The sequence below is a fragment of the Protopterus annectens genome, chromosome 15.part0 (assembly GCF_019279795.1).
Source record: "Protopterus annectens isolate FY-2018-M chromosome 15.part0, PAN1.0, whole genome shotgun sequence".
Taxonomy (NCBI): domain Eukaryota; kingdom Metazoa; phylum Chordata; order Ceratodontiformes; family Protopteridae; genus Protopterus; species Protopterus annectens.
The window spans coordinates 763,352,183-763,374,430 of NC_056749.1; the positions used below are offsets into that span (position 1 = coordinate 763,352,183).

Sequence of the window (22,248 nt, forward strand, 5' to 3'; positions counted from 1 at the left end):
TTTTTATGCTAGAAATGTTTTAATAATGGTTTTTTAAAAGTGTTTCAATTCACATTAAGTTATTTTAAATGTTTACTTGAAGTTTTTAAAGTTTTAAGACATGTTTAGCGCTTTAAAGCATATTTTATTATGTTTGACTAGTGAGAGCTCACAACCAATCATAGCTAGAGGAGGGCTATTTAAACAATTAATGTGTCAGCCTGTTTGTTAAAGTTTGAGAAAGCCTACGGGTGAAAGCGCTTACTTTTGTTTTGTAATCACCAGTACTTGAGTTTTTGGATTTTATATTGTTCCATAATAATTTTTACATTGTGCAGAAAATATCTCTCATTATAACTATCATTTTCCAGTTCTTGGTAAAAATGAATTTTATTTCCTAGGTATGGAAGATTATTTTTTGAAAACATTATAAACAATGGAACATTTGGGAAGATAAATATTTTGTCAGAGAACAGCTGAATAGGATAATTCACATTGCCTTCTGATGACTCTCACTTATACCATCAGATTAATGAAGGTTTCTTAAAGTTATTTCAAAATCATTTTATAGAATGCAGAGATGCTTTTGTTGCCGAGTGTAAAAATGTTGGATGTCTCAGTCATAGAGTGCTGTAGGCAAGAAGCAAAAATGAATACCAGTTATGAAAATCTAATTTTTAAACATCTGAGACCATATAAAGAAAATAGGTTCAGAAGTATCTTAGTTACATAAAAGTTTATATGTTTTTAAGTTCAGTTTTTCTCAACTTTCTTGTAGGCAGAGAAATTCACAAGTATCTAATGTTTTAAATAGGAAATAAAATAACTTCTTCCAGTTGATTCTTTATTTCAAATATATTTTTCTTGATGGATTTAGATAAAAAGTTAGGTGATGAAATACCCATACCTGGGCATCAAGGAGTCATGGAGCCCCTTAAAGCACTAAGCAGCTATGGTTTCATAGTTATTACAGCAATGTTTTGTCTTTCACTTAATCTATTCTGTAATGAATGGGTTTGCATGTGTGAGATTAGCACTCATGATGATACTGTGATTTTGAAACTATGTAGGACTATAGCTCATGTTTGGCGACATACCGTATTTAGATACAGACTAAAATGTCCTGTTTTAGAGATGTAAACACTCTTCTCTAAGAGGTTATAAAAAGTGGATGTCACTGCCATTTCTGTTCATTTACTTTGATTCTTCATCAGCTAAGAACTTGGGGAAAGTCAAGAGACAACAATCTATTTTTGTGCCTAACATTAATAGCCACTGTTGAAACTCAGTGTTTCATCTATTACCATAGCCTGACCTCTAACAACATTCCTTTGTAGTCTAAATGGGTGGTGATATTTATTCAGTGGCATACCGCCTGCTCAGAGGCAATCTATGCCTGATGTATAAAGCCATGTCAAACCCGGAATTAATGGACATGCTGCACCTCAGAAAATCCAAATCCCACCGAGCTACGCGCTTGAGAGACTTGAACCTCAGCACTGAAATAAATAGGACATGCTGGAGTGACAGATTCATAACCCAGAGGCTCCCTTCACTCTGGAATAAAATCCCAGTCCAGGTTAGGCAGAGTCCCTCATTGACTCTCTTCAAGCGGAATCTTGATGAGTGGATGGGAGATCGTAGGTTTACCCCGGGTATCACTTCTGTGTCACTGTTAGACAGAGGCACAATATACTAACCTTGAAAAAGGGCATAGCAAAATTAATTTAAAATGGGTGGCGAAAGCCAAACACACTCTGGCTAGGCTTATAAATGCCCTAGGGCAGATAGCCTATTATGAACCTATGAATCTATGAACCTATGAACCTATTTAAAATGCATAGTGTTAGCAATCACTCTTTTATTATAAATGTTCCTGGATATTCATCCTGAGTTTGTGTTCCTGTACATATAAACAACAAGAAATGTTACATTATCATAAAAAATGTACATCAATGCCCAGATGTGACGGGTACCTGTCAAATCTTCGAACGCTCAAAATTTTGAACGTTACATGGTCTCAACCAAACGTTCAAAATTTTGAGTGCTTGAAGATAGACGTTCAATGGCACTGTATGGTGCAGATAGGGAGAATTTCCCTTTTCTGCACTGAAGTGTGGTCTCAGAGTTGGTATATTTAAGTAGGGGGGCATGTGGGGGGCAGCCCCCCACGTGGGGGGTGCAGGGGGGCTTGCCACCCCTGCCTACACTGTTAAAGTGTTTTCTCTTTTATTTTTTGATGTTTGAACATCCAAATGTCGATCATTTAGTCTTGACCATGTAATGTTTGACATTTTGGATGTTCGAACATTTAACATAGACCCAATGTGACTAGGTGCCCTTTAAAAAATACAAAAATGTATTTATTTTTAACAGTGTTTCTTTAAGAAATAATCCACAGCTTTACAGGGGTATATCACGATTTACCCCTAGTTGGTGTGGTTTGATCAGGAGAGCAAAGCCTGAGTGATTAAACAAAGCCAACCATGGATAAATGCTGATATACCCAAAAACAGGAATGGATTATTGCTATTATAGAGTTGTATTATTTAAGAAAGAAATGACTTACCTTTCTTAAATAATATATTTGTATAACGGTACTTCAGTCACCTTCTTCTGCATTCTCTTCCCTAGACTGGTACACTGTGCATGAGTATTACATTGCCATGCGTGCACAGTATATCAGTGCAGTGCAGGAGAAACAAAAGAGAAAAACAAAATCACCATTGCTATTTATCTTTTAACAGTTAAAAAAAAACAGTGCAAACATTTATAAAGAAAATCAGGTGAGTTTCTGTTTAGTTTTGCAAAACTGTATCTGATTTTTCTTATATTTTGCTCTGTCCCTCAGCATATACTACTTGAAAGTATATCCATTCAATGGTACTTCAGCGGCCAGATTTTTTTCTATTGCTATATTTTCAATTTACAACAATGCCAGTTGGGTTGTCCAATCAGCATGCTCATTTTTGAATAGTAATGAGCCTTTATTGTATAATTAGCTATAAATTAACAGTTGTCAATAAAGATGGCAAAGAATTTTACAGACTGATTTTTTATAAACGCTAAACATAGACACTCTTACAATAGGGCCATTGCTTTGTTTTTTGCAGTGTTTTTTTTTTCTTTGTTTGAAGTATTCACCCTCAGGCAGAAGCATATTATTAAAATAAAGTCAGCTAGCTATGAGAGCATGGTGACAACAGATTGCGGGGCTATTAAGAAAATTGTATCAAACGTATTAGTACCACCATGGAGTTGGTATAAACATGTTTGGGGGTGTCCCACATCCCTGCAAAAAACAACTAAAAATTGCTATTTTTTTCCTGAATTTTGGGCATTTTTTTCATCCTTTCAATGGGTCAAGTTTCAGGAAGTCATTGTTTCATAATAGAACCCTCTATAAGAGCCTTCTCAAAGCTAGTCCCAGTGATCTGGAATGAAACCTCTATTAATGTTTGCTCTATTATACCTATCACACTTTTAGAATCTCCTGTGTATTCTATTATACTGACTTCAATCACTATAGTTCTTTTACCAGATGGCATTCCCTGTCTCATCTCCTTAATGTCTACTTCACTGTTTCAGACTCAATCTTTTTGACAGATTACCCTGGATTTATCCTTATTTTGCATATTCCCATGTACAGTTTCCTAAATTTCTCTGTTTTTTCCTAATTTCTCTGTCTTGCCACACAATAACAGATTGCAATTATTCCTTTTGGATCTAACTTTGCATCATATGATTGTCGCTGTAAATATCCCTCCCAGTGTGTAATCATTTGTATGCACTTAACCTTTGATGATTAACCTCATAACCTTTATATACTATAACATATCCACATATCAGTTTTGTTTTGCATAATGTACTGAATAGTTTTGATTTTGAACCTTATATGCATATCTAATTTGATAAATAATAGGTAGTCTATATTAATATAGCCACACAGTAGCTGAACAGGATCATTGGATCAGTGTGTTTACCCTATTAAAAAGAGAGGGAAAATAATAAACTAAAATAAATATCTTTAAGAAGTGTGTAAGGTACAACTTACTGTTTCACAGTAAAACAGGAGAACTCAGAAAACTGACATTGCATATACTAAATAGATCATCACATGCTGAAATCAGAACTAAATCATTCCGATTTTAATGAAATGACAAAGCCAGATCTTGAGGAATAAAAATATTTTATATAATGATAATTATACTAGAAATAGTAATGATTTCTGTTTGTTTTATTCTAATTTTACTAACTGCACACACTGTTATCTTGCAGAGAAAGGAACCTGTGGCACTGTCCAAGAAAGCAAACAACACCTACAATATTGTAGGGACAACATATACGCTGAATATTGCCAAAGATCCCGGCCTAGCAACCATTGCCAAAAGTGCAGCTGCACCTGCCAAAGTAGCTCGAGTAGAAGAAAAAGTTCTAGAATGTAAGAAGACATACAACAGTGTCAGCAAGGTGGACAAGCTGTCTCGCATTGTATTTCCTGTCCTTTTCTTCATATTTAACCTGGTCTATTGGGCGACATATGTGAATCGAGAACCTGTTATTAAGGATGCAAACCGCCCACATTAGACTTTTGGACAGCTAATAGACAAGGATTTTTAGTGTTTTGTAAATGAAACTGTGATTTGCTTTAAAGGAGTGTGCCTATCCATTGTGAGTTATAAGTCTGTTTACTAATTGTTTATTTTTGTTCCATTTGGTTGTTTGTTTAGCATGCATGCTACTAGATTCAAAAGGTTTACAGGTATGTCTGAGTATATGTGTCTTGAAACTGCAATTACTGAAGCAGACATTAAGATAAAAAAAAATAGTGAATGACAGTTAGTCAACTAACCAAATGCTCAGCAAACTGCCATGACAAGTTATTGTCGATGTGCAACAATTCACTGTAGAATATAATAATATATATTTTGGATATGTAGTGTGTCCACACTTTGCCTTCATGTCCCATTACAGCTAAATTGCCATTTACATTACGTAGCTTATCTTTTTTCTACATGACATGTTACCAAGCATAAATGTTCGTACCATGCTGACATCTGGATAATGTACTGTGCCCAAATGCTGCATAACTGAGTTCTGCAAGAGCCATTCTATCCCAAGAGCTATTCAATTCCAAAATGAAATTGAAATGTGATATGTTACTTGAAATAAAATTTTAGAATTTTAAAATGGGAATTATGTATCAATTAATAATACATCAAATACTTATCTGTTTATTTAGTCGTATGGACATCTGTTATGGGTCTCTTGTACATTAAAAAATGTGCTTCAGCTGAGGTAGTGTATAAAACATCAGTAACAAATTAAATAAAAAAAACAAAACAAACAATATGTTTATGCATTTCATTTTTAACTAAACAGACACATCTGTATTTATTACCTTTCGACATCTGTCTTCAGGGTCACTAATTTATGGGTTTAAAAACAAATTCCTATTTCATGAGATGAAATCCAGGAATTATCTTTACAAAATTTAAAATCCTATTTCAAGTGAATGTTTTTGATGGGCTGTATGAAGTCATTTTCATTTCTGATATCAGATAGTGGCCTAAATAGTTTCTCATCTTCCTTTCGTATTTCTTTAATTCATGAGAATTATGAAAAAGCACACATTAAAAACATACGATGACTGTTGACTATTTTACCATACATATATTTGGAACACACTTATTTCTCAATAACATTAGGTAAGTTTGGGGTGAATGTGGTAACTACATGTTCTTTGTGTGTGCAGCAATCATTGTTTCTGCTGCTAACATTTTCTGACTCAGTTTCTTCCAAGGGATGTTCTAAAATAAATAAATGGTTTTGTCTTTATTGACATATAGCACACGTGCTGGAAGTGGTTATGTACACATGTGAACAACGATATGGGAACTGCTTATGTATGCATGAGAACAATGGAAAGGGAAGTGCTTATGCATACATGGGAACAGTGGTATGGGAAGTGCTTATGCATACATTAGAAGGATGAGTGTAATGCTAAGAAGTCTTGGTGGGATTTACATTTTGCAATCTACTATACTAACATAAATTATCATTACATGTCATGTCTGTGACTGATATGCATTTGTTAGCCCCACTGTACTGAAACCACACTTTATAAATACATATACTTACATATCTAATAAAATAATTTAAAGACAGCATACTGCATTTATGCAATAATGTACTGAAAGCAATGTAGGCCTTCATAACCATCCTTTATCAATACTTTCATTTATATACAATAATAAAATCACTTAAATATAGTATCCTTCATTTATATACTGACATATCTGTTAAATTTTGTTGTAATAATGTACTGAAAGCAATGTAGGCCTTCATTTATGATCCTTTATAAATATTTGCAGTTTAATATAGTAGTGGCATCAATTAAATACAGAATACAGCACTTACTGCTTTATTCATGCTTAATAGTGGCTTCAACGACTCTGGAGAGTCCCCTGTTGTGCTTGGCCGTATTATAGTCATCTCTTCATCCACTAGATAGTGAAGAAATAACACAGTTGTTTACCTGTACTTCACCTTTTTCTGAACATTTTTGATGTAACTATTAATACTATGCAAGGCATTCACTTACTGCTCTATTTGCCAACACTTCCAACAATACAAGTTATAAATAGTAGGTTTGCATCTTCCTTTGAATTCTTACACTTGCATATGTATGCACAGCTTATCTTTTCATGGGAATTGCATTCTCTGTAATCTTTTCATATACTTTCAGTCTAGGGTCCACTTTTCACTGTTATGTTTTGTATACCTAAATTGCATTTAATGTACTAGTCTGTGAATTTTGTTCACGCATAAACTGTAAACAAAGACAACTGTAGCAACTCAAGGAAGTTTTTATATCCTCTCAATTCAGCCTTTATTTAAAAAAAAATGTAATAGCATTACAGATGGATGCAGACCATAATAATGTGTGCTTTGATGGTTTTCTGCCTAATAACTATAAACATATAAGAGAGTGGTTTAAAAATGTATACATAAGTAGTACAACTGGTAATTTCTAACTGAAATATGTGCTGGCCATTCACTTAATATTGCATCTTGTACCCTCTCCCGTCATCTGACTAGGGTGTGGTGTCGCAGTTCAGCCATCTTATATGTGCTTTTAATATTGTGGAAGAAATAACTTGTACAATTACTATAATAATAAATATTGTTTCTGTCAGAAATAAAATCATTTCTTTACAAAAACTGTATATACTTTAACCAATAAATAAGGTAATGCAATACTATAAATGAAATTATGTGGCAATGTAATTTTTTGTAGAAATACATTTATATTCATGAAAAATAGCTACAATTTTCCTCATGCAGATGCAGATCTTTAATTTACAGACATGTATATTCACAGTTACACATATTTCTTCTAGCAAATACCTTCAATTATGCAAATGTCTTATAGTTTAGTTTTTAAATTTATGTTTAATATAGCCAAAATTAAAAAAAAACATATTACTTGCTATATAACTCTAGACTTCTTACTGTTACCTGGTCAACCTTCTCAGCCAGCTGATTGGGCCAAGATTTCTGTAGGTCACTGTACAAGTGATGGCATTGGTGGCTGGAGCTTGTGATCCTTGTCAGGGATGACGGGTGCTCACCCAACTCCTAAGGATGTCTATTTTTCCACTCACAAACCCTTACGCATGCCTGGATCTTATCCAGGTATGAATCACTCAGAAGGTAGAATATTATTTTGCTCTCCTTATCTGACCAGCTCAGAGCATGCCCTCATGCCTTGACAGCCTCTTCTGTCATTCAGAGTGCCAATATCAGAATGAAGACAGTGTGAACAGAGCTGTGGTTCACAGGCTTAGAACCACTCCCTCTGATGTGTGGCATTACCATAACCAAACCCAGTTATCAGCAGGGGAACTAAACCATGTAATGCTATTATTTGCAAGTTTGGTTTTGCCAAACATGCTTTATCACCTACATGCCCTTTTTTAAATAATTAATTCATATTTCATTTATATGGTAAATAAAAGTCATTAATGAACTCATCAGTTTTTTTATCTTACTTTCAATTTCTACTGCTGTTGTCCTTTGCCTATGCTACCTTGCTACATTTTTGGAGTATTACACCTGTCATTCATACATGCCTCATACAGCATAACAGCAGTATTATTATTATTATTATTATTTGGGTTAGGGATTAGAAGTGTCTATGTCAGCTAGACTAAGCACTTTTATTACCATAAAAGCAACTCCTCATCTAGAAATAATGCTAACAGGTTGATTTCATGAGGTCATACTTCATCTCTGAAGAAAATCAATAAGCTTTCCTGATTCCTAACCTAGAGATCTACCATGTAAGTATATCTTACATCAACCAATTAAGCCATAGAGACACTTGTTTTCCTACTGGAACCTTTTCATTAGTCTATATCTTCTGTAATAATTAAGTTTAACAGACACTTAGTAGTATCTTTTACACTAGACTAAGACAACACATTTGAATCTATAGTGCATTGAATTCTCTCTACAAGAATAATCTGTTATAGGGAAGATATGGGTAGAATTTTAATTGACACAGACAAGTCCTGTTTGACCAAGATGATGGGTCTTTTAATTGTATGCAAAGCTAACAACCTATTTCCTCAAAACTTCAAAACAATCAATTATTTTCCTGATTATTCAATACTGATTATTTTCTTGGCATAAACAGGCCACAATCAATCATTTCCTGATGTTTGCCAACCAATAAGGAAAATGTGTCTGTGGCACGTGTCTTTGTAAATGGATGATCTTCAGAAACCCAAATTCGCAGTTGTGCTGCAGACTGATATAGCCAGTATGACTCAGCTAAAAAGTGTCTGGATGCAATGCGTGAATCAGCACCCACGATTTGAAGTGTGGAGTCAAGTGCAATATCAATGAAGTGACTGGCAGAAGATAGATGGGATAACAATGTGGAGTCAAGTGCAATATCAATGAAGTGACTGACAGAAGATAGATGGGATAACAATGTGGAGTCAAGTGCAATATCAATGAAGTGACTGGCAGAAGATAGATGGGATAACAATGTGGAGTCAAGTGCAATATCAATGAAGTGACTGGCAGAAGATAGATGGGATAACAATGTGGAGTCAAGTGCAATATCAATGAAGTGACTGGTAGAAGATAGATGGGATAACAATGTGGAGTCAAGTGCAATATCAATGAAGTGACTGGCAGAAGATAAATGGGATAACAATGTGGAGTCAAGTGCAATATCAATGAAGTGACTGGCAGAAGATAGATGGGATAACAATGTGGAGTCAAGTGCAATATCAATGAAGTGACTGGCAGAAGATAGATGGGATAACAATGCCTAGACAGTGGCAATAGCTCTTTGGATGTGGAATGTCATCACAATACTGCTGAAGGAGCCAGAACATATTATGAAAGTTGACATGTGAGTTAGATCTCTACAAACAGAACTGGTTCTGGAAACAGAATTCACAAGTTGGATTGGTCACCCTATCTCTTTTGTTGATCCTCAATAGAAACCCATGGTGGATGTGGGGATATTTATAATCTCTTCTACTGTTAGCTATTCAGTTGACACATTATCCAGTGAATGAGTGTCTGACCTCAATGTTAGTATAATTTGCAGAACGGAAAGCTCTGGTATTTTGGGGTGGGTCTTGTACTCCACAGATATTTAAGATATTTGCCTTTCTTAGAGACCACAGGTCAGGGATAGATAAGGGTCCTCCTATAGACTCTGCAGCCTTACTGGGAGACTGCAATACTCATATGGCAAATTACGGCGGTACCTGGATGTGACTGACTGTGAAAATGGATCTCTTTATGCTTTATGTGAAGCCAGTTGATGAGTTGTTCTTTGTGTTTAGTATTGCTCATGGAGTTTAACATAGGACAGCATGTTCTAGAGCAAAGATATTCTGAAAAATACTTGATATCAGAGCACCTAGAGCTAAAGGTCAGTGGTTGAAGTTACAGTTGTGGAGTTGACCTAATGCCATCCATTCTGAAAACTTGGGTCAGCACACCTACTGGGTAAACATCTCCTGTAACTTCTCAGAAATTAATTTCCTAGTACCTCCACACCTATGAGAACCATCTTGCATTCAATTATTTAAATACAGCTACATAAGGCTGTATCCCAATGCCCAAATATCAAATTTAAAAACAAACCTTAAGTACAAATATGCACCACATCATATGTGCATCAGCTGACCACTAAGTGCCACGCTGGTACTGATACGATCTCCTTACCCTCTAATATGCAGACACAGTTTTCCCCTGGCTACTGTCTCTTCCACATTGACCTGAGGTGTATGGATAATAAACTCTCTGGACTTCAACTGTGGAGAACCAATATTCCCCAGATATACTAGTACATCAGGCTAAAAAAAAAATGAATAAATAAATAAAATAAATAAATAAGAATAAAAATTGTACAACTTTAGGTTAAATTAGGTCAATAAAAAGCAGGTGAAGTTGACATTTTACATAGAAATTCCCTTCACCTTTCTCCCTCACCACACCCAATTCCAACATTCTCTAACTCAGCAACCCTTATAATACTTATAAACAAAATTAAGAACTTAGCAATCATAGTTGGATAAATCCCGCCAGGTAACAAATCTAGCCACCCTTGAGAAAATATTATCCTGTACCTCATACAAAAATCCCGTACAAATCTATCATACTGCATTTAGTTTAGCATTAGCTGACCTGAATCTACTCACCATCTATCTTTTACTCAGTTCATCTTAGCCTACAAAATCACCCATGCTCAAGCTGCCTGGCAAGCAGGTAACCCCATACTCCATTACTATCTTCCAAACTGTCATCTTCTATCTTTTCTAAAAGACTTTCTATCTGCCTCCTGGCTTTGTCCATGCTTCTCATCTGGGTCATAGCTCTTCTAACACCCTTTATTACCTTTCTTATACCTCCCTTTTAAGCATGGAATGCCTTAACCTGCTTATCCCCATCTAATACCTCCCTTTACTGTACTTCTTAAACTACTAGACCTACTTCTAATAAGCACAACCAAATTACTATTCCATCCTGATGTCTCTATTAACACTTAAACTTCCATATCCCCTGTAAAGCTTCACACTGTTGCATTTCTTAAATTACTCCTATCTGTCTTGTGCACTACTCTTATATCTGCAAATTCTCAGTAAAATGCATATTATATATTAAAGCATGTTAATATCAATACAAATTTTATTGTACTAACCATTGTGTTATATATTCACTGAAAGTACATTATAAAATGTGCTATTGTTAATACTGATTGCAATAAATATGATACCTTGGAGCTTTTCCCCCTGGCCTCCAATGAAAAAGGGCACCTGTGCCCAATCTGACTTTCCTGGTAAACAAATGTGAATAAAAGAAATAAAATAATAGCAGTAGTATAGCCAACCAATTTATTACTCATGTCATTGAAATAGTCAAATCTATAATTAGCACCAAATCAATCCTCCATCAAAATGACCAAATATGCCTAACCACTTTTCTTTCCAACCAGTCTGTACTGCATCTATCAAAAAATTCTTCTAAACAGAAACTTACCATACCTGCAACTGACAACTTTTCAAGTGAGTACCTTAAAATGAAGCAGATGCCATAACCTATCCCACCTCCATTCTGATAAATTAGTTAATCTCTAGAAATGGTGTTTCATTCATATAAAAACATGTTTCATACTAGTTTACACAAAGGAGGCACTTCAATGTAAGTCTCTTATTTTAGATTAACAGCTATTCTATGCCCCATATATAAGATACAAGATAAATGCACATATACTGGAGAAATGCATACATATCAGAAAATTAACTATTTTTCCTACCCAGCATGACTTTAAATCCTCACCACCGCACTACTACTGCTCTGCTCTATTGTAATTATACTGTAAACACAAAAAGAAATGAAGTTAATTGAAACACTCTACATTTCTTACATTTATCTAAAACCTTTGATATACAGTCCCACTAAACACTCTTACTCTAACTCTCTGATATAGGACTAAGCAATACCTCCCTACATTGGTTCCATAGTTACCCATCCAAAAGGCCTCAGGCAATCAAATGGACGCATGATATCTCTACTTTTATCCCAGTAAAAATAGAAGTCCTGCAAGGTTCTACATTACGTCCCCTGCTCTTTAACTGTTATATTAATGATCTTCATACTCCCAGCAAATAAGCCATTTTAGTACAAAGTCCTGCAAGGTTCTACATTATGTCCCCCGCTCTTCAACTGTTATATTAACAATCTTCATACTTCCAGCAAATAAGCCATTTTAGTACAAAGTCCTGCAAGGTTCTATATTAGGTCCCCTGATCTTTAATTGTTACATTAATGACCTTCATACTGCCAACAAATAAGCCAAATTAGTGCAATGTGCTGATGACTCTACCCTGATCTTCTCAGCAAAAATACTAATAAAACTTCTACACATAACTCACCATGCATTCTTCTCTGTTGAACCTTGACTAAATAAATCACAACTCTGACTAAATCCCAGTAAAACAAGATTAATATAAATTAGACCCAAATTATTTTTTGTTACCATGACCTCTAACAACAGTTAAGATCGGGCAAGTTCACCATGCAGAACTTCTAGGTCTCACCATTGACAGTCAACAAAAATTTGACCAACACATAAACTAAGGCATAACGAAAATGCACCAGAAACTTTGCTATTTAGATAGAGTAAAATCATTCCTCATTGATGGAGCCAGAAAACACAAAGCATCTGCTCATTTACTGCCTTCTCTTAACATATACATCCTTCATTTTCAGTAACCTGTAATCCACATCGCTGCCAAAGCTTGAACAATGTTACAACAAAACCTCCAAATTTGCTGCAAATCATCACTAATGGTCACACTACTGTCTAACATTCAGGGAAATCATTTGGCTAGAGCTATCCCACTACCTTTCTTTATCACAGCTTGCTACCATCCGAAAATCTTGCATAAGCCAGACAACTATTCAATCTTAAAAATCTTAAAACTCTATTCCCTTGAAAGACATCTAAGATAAAATGCCAAATCTCTCCTTGCTTTATCAAAATCATACAATTTAAGTCCCTATACTAAAACCAAATTTCAAAAATGTGGATCAAAAATGTAGATCAAAATGGAATTTCATTCAAAACATGATTAAAATGCCATATAAAGAGAAATGGACCAATGCCTGCATCTTACCAGGCTGGCTGCCATAATAACAATCATATTTCTTCTCTTCTCCAAAGAACTTGACTGTATTCCTTTCCTCACTTCTGATTTCTCATTATGATACTTTTCTCCTATTTCTAAAGCAATTATTTTCTCCTCTAAGAATTATCTTTTCAGAAAAATAGATTTTTACTGCACCAAGGACCTTTGCTGAGACTAATGTAGTCCCATAAAGTACACTAACTGCTGCTCAGATACCATTTCTCTGTATAATATTGCATTCTTATTTGTATGATACATATGTTAGATGTGGATTCTTGTGCTATACAAAATGTCCAGTTTATTTTTGCTTAATCTCTTTTATGCATAATCTTATTCTAAATATAATTCTCCAATTTTTGTCAAGTTTATAATTGTTTCAATGATTGCACAATATAGGGAGCTCTTCTCTCCAGGCCTCCACTGAAAAGTGGTTCATGATAAATCCAGGTGGACTATACTGGTAAACAAAGGCAAAATAAAATAAAAATAAATGGATCAGATAGCCAGCATAGTGGTTAGATAACCAAGGAAACTCACATTTTTAGTGTGCATGCCCTGAAAATGCCTAGGCAAAGTTTTGGTGTTGAAAAAGTTTAAAATCCACCTCCAAAAGAGATTCTTGCTTATATTGGAGTTGGAGATGGGGGTGGACCAGGTTATGTGGATTCCAAATGAACAGTTTTGAAGACTTCAGCAGTTTAGGCAGCATTGAGGAGGCATGTTCATTACTTTTCATGAACCTAATATGGGAACCAGTGATGAGGTGAAATTGCCAGGTTCAAGACAAAGGCCCTAAGTACAATATTAGTAGGGAAGTTCACTGGATTTTACTGACAGTACTGACAAGACAGGAAAGCAGCAGCTTTTTTATTGCTGAAGTAAAGTTCCAGGCAAGCAGGGGTTTAGCAATGCAATAAAGAATGAGTTTTGTTTGGCTTTTAAAAGGATACTGACAAAACGTTTACTGACTGAAGACAAGGAGGTAGGATATTATGAAGCTAAGAATACAATGGGAATCTCAGAAAGGGTAGAAAAATACTGATCCTAAATGGGACATCATTGAGAGGTAGAAGGAACACTTTGCAAACCTTATGAAATCAGTGGTCATGCCCTAGTTAGAGGGGGCAATGCCTGAAGCAGATGATGAAACTGAATTCACTTTCATATAGAATATCACTGTGATGCTGAAACAGATCTGCTGTAGCAGGAGCATGGGATTGGATGACAGCAGTCTGGGAATGTTGAAGGTGCAGAACACTGTTGGGTTCTTGGGCTTAATATGTCTTTTCAGTGATGTGTGCTGTGACATCTGGCCAATACCTCGCCAGACTGCCAACAACTAAATGATGTCCTTTACTATTCTGAGTCAGTAACTAAAGAGCTTCAATCTTCACTTCTGACTCCAATATGAGACTGTCACTTAAACAGAAGTAATATTTTTCAATTTTCCATTAGGAGCACAAAAGGAACATACTCTATTTTCTGGGACTGGACAATATACTGCTGTCCACCCAAATGTATTTTCTTATTACATACTTCAAAGCAAAGTGTTTCGGTCTAAGACCTCTGATACACTCATATTCAAAGTAAATTCAAATTTCACACATCAAAACACTTCTGGGAAAGCCTGGCACAAATTTCCAGCTGTCTCTCTTTACCAAAATAATAAGAGTAACACTGCCACCAATCAACTTCATGCCCTTCTGAAGGGGTGGACAGTTATGAAAATTAATTATCAAAATAAAAGATAGCTATGACCAGAACAGCCAGGCCTTCGAGGTGACCTGGGGAGAGGAAAATAGGTAAAACTACTTTCTAATCTCTAAAGAAAAACACTGGTTTCCAGCCACAATGTAAAGTAATGAAAAACATTTAATAAGTATTAATTAAAAATGGTTACAAGATTGTAAATCAATAACTCTCAAAAACACCAGAATTCAATCACCAGAAATGGAAAATCAAACTGCAGCATAGGAGTCCATTATTCTAGAAAAACTATATCTTAATAACTAAGCTTTCCTAATCTAACTAAAGAATATTGTCCCTGATCTACTCTAATGTATAATAGCAAGGCCAAAGCAAGCTTACAATTTTTTGCTGAGTCCTCTTTTCTTGGTATCCACTGACTGCCCAGTACTTGACAAACTGCAGTCTCAACTGTCTCATTTCAAAATATAACATATATTTATGTTATTTACATATCTCTCTACATAGCTCACTTTACATTTCTCTATCTGAACTTTAAAAATTGCAAATTGTATGTTTATGGCATATATTGGTGGTGGGTAAGTTTTTTATACGTGCGCCTATTTATTTATTTGTAGTACTGTTTGTTACATATCCTTATATTTCTTCTAAGTCTGTTCCTGTTGTATTTGTTTTTGTTTCTGCTGTAAAAAGCTTCCATTTTTTTCTTACTGTATTTATTTTTAATATCTTATTTTGATTTCTATCTATTTTTACTATTTTTAAATTATTATTAATTTAATTTATCTTCCTTCTGTAAACTGTAATTCTTATGGTATGAGCCTGTATCAAAATTTTGTGCAGAGATACACACATTTTCCTCTGCGTTGATCTGTATGACAATAAAATTTAATTTGACTTTGACTTTAGCTTTGATAACAGTCAGCTGTTTAAAAAAAACTTTTTCTGTCAATTGGCTATTTAAAAAATCTCTTAGCAACCAAGAGCATTCTCCCCAGTTTGTACTTTAAAATGTCCCTTCTCAAACCTACACAGTTAGAAATGTATCAAAGCAGTGACAGATTCTTTAAACATTCTGTTTAAACAGGATAATATTCAACATTTTAAAACTTATTTACATTTTCTCAGTTAAGCATGCTACCATACAATATAAGTTAAATTGAGGAGATGCACAAATCTCCTGCCAGACATACTAACACAGATGACAGTGCTTTCAGTTTCTTCACACCCCACAACCCCTATGTCTCAAGCATGGTTTTCAGTTGACCCTTGATAACCGAAGCTTGAGAAAAATGGGTCTACCAGGGAATATCAACCCACTCCGCTACTGGGCAATCCATCTGCATTGGCATTATTAACCCCACTGCTCTGTCGTATGGTCATATCATATGCTTGCAATCCTAGACTCAACCTCATACCATCCTTCTTTGGCACTAGCGCTACTGGGGAAGCCCAAGGACTGTTAAACTCTTGAATTATCCCTAGTTCTAGCATTTCCCTTCTTTCTTCTTTTAATGTCTGTTTCACTCTCTCAGATACTATATAAGGACCCTGCTTAATAGGTTTTTGGAGTCTTGTGTCCACATGGTGCTGCACCAAGTCAGTGCACCCAGGTTTCCCTGTGAACGTATCCTCGAATTCCTGTAATACTTTTTTTATCACCCAGACTTTATTAGGAGTTAACTGTGTGATATGGCAATCTTTTCCACAGAGGTGTCAATCCTAGCCTCACCCAAAAGATTGGTACCATATCCATTTCAGACTCTTCCTGCCATCCACTATGAATGTTCAATACTAGGGCCTCCCTGTCATGATAAGGTTTCATCATATTCATATGGTACATTCTGTGCTCGTCACCTACCTACCAAATTTACCATGTAGTTCACATCACTGATTTTCCTCACCACCTCAAAGGATCCTTCCAAGCTGCTTCTAACTTGTTATATCTAACAGGGACAAGTACCATCACCTTCTGTCCCTCAGCATACTCTTGATCAGTCTGTATTTCCCATGGAAAACCTACTCTGCTGAAGATTTCTATCAAAGTATTTGCCACCTTCTCTGCCTCAACAGACAACAAAGCCACTGCCTCAGAATGTCTGGTAGCATTGTCTACTACCACCAAGATGTATTTTTTTTCTTGTAGAACTTGGAGTTCTCAGAGGTCCCACAATATCCAAGGCCACCCTCTGAAACGATTCTTCAATAGCAGGCAAGTGCATTAGCAGACCCTTAGTCATGTACCTTACTTTACCAACTTTTTGGCACTGTTCACAAGTCCTACAATATCGTACCATATCACTCGCAATCCCAGGCCAATACAAAATTGTGCATAGTACGTCTCTCGGTATGTCTTATGCCCAAATGACCTGACAAATGTCATGCACTATGGCTAAGAGTGGCAGATGGTAAGCTCTAGGTACTACCAACTGCCATATCACTTCTCTTTCTAGCCCACCTCTATTCTCTATACAACAAATCTTTGTTCCAGTATACAGACTCCCCTCTACGTTGAGTATCAGGTGCATCCTTAGCCATCTCCCTCAAACTTTGCAATGTAGGATCCTTGAGCCTTTCTCAATTCTACCTTTGTAACCTTCCACAAATTCTCTTCTACAGGAAGCCTAGTCATGTCTGACAGCTGTGCCTCCCTGTCACTCTGGGTAACACTCCACATCTCTGCCCTTGCAGTCACCATGTCCAAGGGAACATCTGTACTCACCAGCATCTGTGGCTCACATTCAGACTTGCTGCTACCAGATAGAACCTTTTCTGAAACAGACACCAAGCCAGTCCCAGCTTCAGGTATGAGATCTTTCTGGGTGTCTCCTAGACTACTGGATCTGTATGCCTTTCTTCAAACCTGACTATATGTCACTGCATACATCTGCAGGACTACCCTCAGACACACCTAATTGCTTGCTTCTTCTTCCACCCTCCCAGCCAATATGAACCCTATCCAAAGGTATTGGAATGGGGTTCCTCACAACATTCTGACAGGAGTGGACTGCCCAAACAAGTCTGCCTTTCTCTAACCACTGCAGTCCTCACTATTGTTGTATCAGAAACTGTGTCTGTCTTAGCACTTACCTGTTTACCATCTACTAAGATTGGTTATAACTTCTGGTGATAATTTTGTCCCCCCAGTTGTTTGTATAACTTACCACTGGCAGATGTCCTTCAAGGATGCATCTGCAGTCATAACATATGGGTTGTCCTGCCTCAGGCAGCCCTTCGGTCGGCCGGATTCCAAAGTCTGGGTCTGGCCTCGGCTGATGTCGCACTTTCCTGACGTCAGAGCTTCTGGGGTATAAAGGCATCAGCCGACGCCATTTTCCTCAGTCTTTCTTGCTGCACGGTGCCCAAAGCAGAAGCTGTTCACAAGTGCCGGTCGGTCAGATCCAGAGATTTCAGCTACCGAAGACTTCGAAAAAAGCTAAGTACCCCGTTGGGGACTCTTTCTTGCCTCAGCCGATGTCAGACAAAGTAAATAATTGTTTAACTTGTGGGAAACAAATACCTCATAAGGATTTCCATTCTTACTGCCTTCCTTGCTTAGGCCCAGACCACGACGTATCAGCTTGTTTAGCCTGTGCCTCCTTCAACCGACGGACTCTTAGACGTTGGTCAGAGTTTGCAGAGGAATTTTTTGGAACCGCTTTTGCTTATAAAATGCCGTCGGAGACTCCGACTACGCATATGGTCAAAAAACGCAAGGAAAAGGACCGACACTCGCGGCCCGCGGTTTCGGCTGAAACCACGCCTAGGCCAACCGCGAGTGTCTCGGTTTTGGCTGAAACCGAGTCCACGGTTATTGCTACTACCGAAACCATGCCTCCGACCACCGAGGCCAGAGAGGCCCCGGCTGAGTCGGCTTCAGAACTCCCTACTGAAGCTAGTGCTCAAGAATTGTCCGACACCATACCTTTGGACATTTCTACTCCTGCACGTGGGGCAGCTAGGCCCCCAGGTTCTATGTCTATTAAGGCCTTCTCCAGGGCAAAAGCTGCCAAGCTTTCTAAAACTTTGCCTGCCAAATCTGCTTCCCAGAGGCCTTCCTTCAGTTCTCAGATCCTCAGTCTTGCTGAGGACCTCATTTCCTTAATTGGGGGTTCCCAACCTCACCCAGACAGGGCCTCCCAACCTCCTCCAGACAAAAGGCCCAGGACTGATCCTTCTGAACCTCTCTCCTCAGATTACTCCACGGATGGATCTGATTTGTCAGACCATCAGGAAGGGGCCTACTCGCCTTATGAGGATTCAGATGCAGAAGATTCTATTCCTTCGGCCTCCCCACCAGAAGAATTTTCCTTTGGGGAGACTTTACACTCCATGAGGGAACACTTTCAATGGCAGGGTCAGGATTTCTCTGATTCTAGAAAAAGATTAAGGACCTTTTTACATTTGCCCCAGCATAGGCCCTTAGCCATACCTCCTGTTCTGACTGTAATTGATGATGTGTACAATGATGTCAGTACTGCACCTGATTCTCTTCCCCCGGCCCCTGCCAAACCTGACAGATATTACAGGGTCCCGGATTCTCACTTCCACCTGTATAAAGCCCATGCTGCGGACCCAGAAACTGTTTCTCAGGGCCCTAAAGGGGTTGCAGCTGCTACTGCCAAGAATCCCCTACCCTCTGAAAGAGAGTCTAGAGCATTAGAGAGATGGGGAAAAAAGGTTTATACATCTGCTACTCTTTCTGCCAGGGCATTAAATTGTCAATTCCATATGATACAGTACCAAGAATTTTTGTTAGAGCAGCTGAATAAGAAGCTTTCTTCTCCTGAACCTTTAGACCATAAATCCCTTCAGGATTTGGTACACAACTCTCAGCAGGTCAGTAATCATTTCTTAAAATGTGGCTATGATGCACTGCAGGCTTCATTTAGATCAGCTATGACTGGGGCAGTGATTCGTAGGCATGCCTGGCTGAAGGAGCAATCTTTGCCAGACCATGTCAAGGCTAAACTCCTTGATGCTCCAATGGAGAAACAAAGTTTATTTGGCTCCCCTGCACAGGAGATTCTAAAGAAAGTGGAAGAAAAAGCAAAATCTGTGCAAACAGTAAAGGAATTCCTGCAGATCCAACCTCCGAGGTTCAGCAGAAACTGGCCTACAAAGAATTGGTCCTTTCCAGACACCTCCAGAGCACAGAGGGGCAGGAACAGACACCCTAGAGGCAGAGGTCAATCAAGAGGTGCCTACAGGGGCCGTCAGTGGCAGCCTGCCAACCAGAGGGGTAGTGCCACAGCTACAACTACAACCACTACCACAGGACAGACCCAATGACTTGACTCTGACTCCGCCTACCAGGGATCAAATGGAAGCTCCCTTGGGCGGAAAGCTGGCTTTATTCTCCAAAAACTGGAATTGCATTACAAAGGATACATGGACATTGCAAACAATAGACAAAGGATACAGGTTTTACTTCCACACTTTGCCAAAAAGGGGCGGAATGCCAAACCTTCCACCAAACCAGAAGGCAGAGGCTTTAAGACAAATCCGCAAACTACTTCAGATGAAAGCTATAGAAAGGGTACCATCTACAGAACAAGGCCAAGGATTTTACTCCAGATTATTCCTGGTACCAAGAAAAGAAAACCAATGGAGGCCTATTCTCGACCTGTCTGCGCTCAGCACTTACCTCATTGTGCCAAAATTCAAAATGCTGACCCTACAGCAACTTCTTCCCATGCTGGGCAAGGAGTCTTGGCTGGTGACTCTAGATCTCAAGGAGGCATACCTGCACGTCCCTATCAGACCAGATTGCAGAAGACACCTCAGATTTCTTGCAGGATCAGAGCATTATTAATTCTCAGCATTGCCCTTTGGCTTATCTACTGCGCCCAGAGTATTCACGAAATGCCTGGCATCAGTAATTGCACATTGCAGACTTCAGGGAATTCAAATCTATCCATACCTGGACGACTGCCTAATACAAGCGGACAACAAGAAAAAATTGTTAAAGGACTTGGCCTATGTCATACTCCTGTTACAGGCCTTGGCATACACAGTCACCATCCAAAAGTCAAGACTAGTGCCATCCCAAAGGATAACCTTTTTGGGCGCAGATCTGGACACAATCACTCAGATGGTTTTTCTCACAGAAGAAAAACAAAAACAGCTTCCAGATTATTTCATGATTTTAACAAGACAAACTCAGCTTACTGCAAGGAAAGTCCTGCAGGCCCTGGGTTACATGGCATCCTGCATAATCTTAATTCCACATGCCAGGCTGCATATGAGACAATTGCAATGGTACCTAAGGAATGTATGGTCTCAACACAGTCACAGCCTAGAAACCATGATACCAATCATTCCATGCCTCCAAAGGGAATTCCTGTGGTGGGCTCAGGCCTGCCAGTCCAACAGAGGGTTGCCTTTCAACAAACCAAAAACAAGGTAGACCATTACCACGGACGCCTCAGACCAAGGATGGGGAGCACACATGGAGGACAAATGCATCCAAGGCCTATGGCCTCAAGGGCAGCTAAGCATGCTCATAAACCAAAAGGAAATGCTGGCAGTGAGGCATGCAATCGAGGCATTCAAACCATTCCTCCAGCAAGGACATCTGTTAATAAGGACAGACAACACCACGGTCATGTGGTACATAAACAAACAGGGAGGCACACATTCCTACCCTTTATGCCGGATGGCAATGAATCTGTGGAACCTATGCCTGAATCTCAATATCCAGCTGCAGGCCAAATTCGTACCAGGAAAAGAAAATTCACTAGCAGACAGTTTAAGCAGAACTACCACGGATGCACACGAATGGATGCTGCATCCAGACATTTTCAAACTCATAACAAAGAAATGGGGAATGCCAGAGATAGATCTATTCGCCTCCCCACTCAACCACCAACTGAAATAATTCTGCTCAAGGACATACCACCCACAAGCCTGGAGGGTGGACTCTCTCTCTTTCAGCTGGAATGCCCTAACAGTATATGCCTTTCCACCTCTCCCATTAATGTACAAGGTTCTACTGAAGATCAGGGAGGAACAGCCAAAGGTGATACTAATAGCTCCAGACTGGCCAAGGCAACACTGGTATCAGCTACTGAGAAGCATGTCTCAGGTGAACTCATGGCCTCTTCCCCTATGGCCTCTTCTTCTAACGCAGAACAATTTCAAGACCCTGCATCCAAACTTGAAAACATTGCAACTAACTGCCTGGAAAATTCCTTAAAACCAAACCAAACTGTTTTATCTCAGAGGGTGAAGGACATTATCCTGGGGGCTCGCAGACCTTCCACAAGAAAAACATACTCAGCTAAATGGAAGAGATTCCTCATTTGGAGCACATCAAAGGGCACAGATGTCTCAATGG

General features: G+C 38.1%; 1 protein-coding gene across 1 annotated transcript in view; it reads left to right on the forward strand.

Moving 5' to 3' along the window:
• Positions 1–5,329, forward strand: part of LOC122790049 (gamma-aminobutyric acid receptor subunit alpha-3-like) — a 1,812,576-nt gene extending 1,807,247 nt beyond the window's left edge. The window contains exon 13 of the mRNA XM_044057615.1: positions 4,258–5,329. Coding sequence (XP_043913550.1) covers positions 4,258–4,566 — 309 coding nt within the window. The 3' untranslated portion in view covers positions 4,567–5,329. The remainder of the gene's footprint in view (positions 1–4,257) is intronic.
• Positions 5,330–22,248: the final 16,919 nt, after the last annotated feature.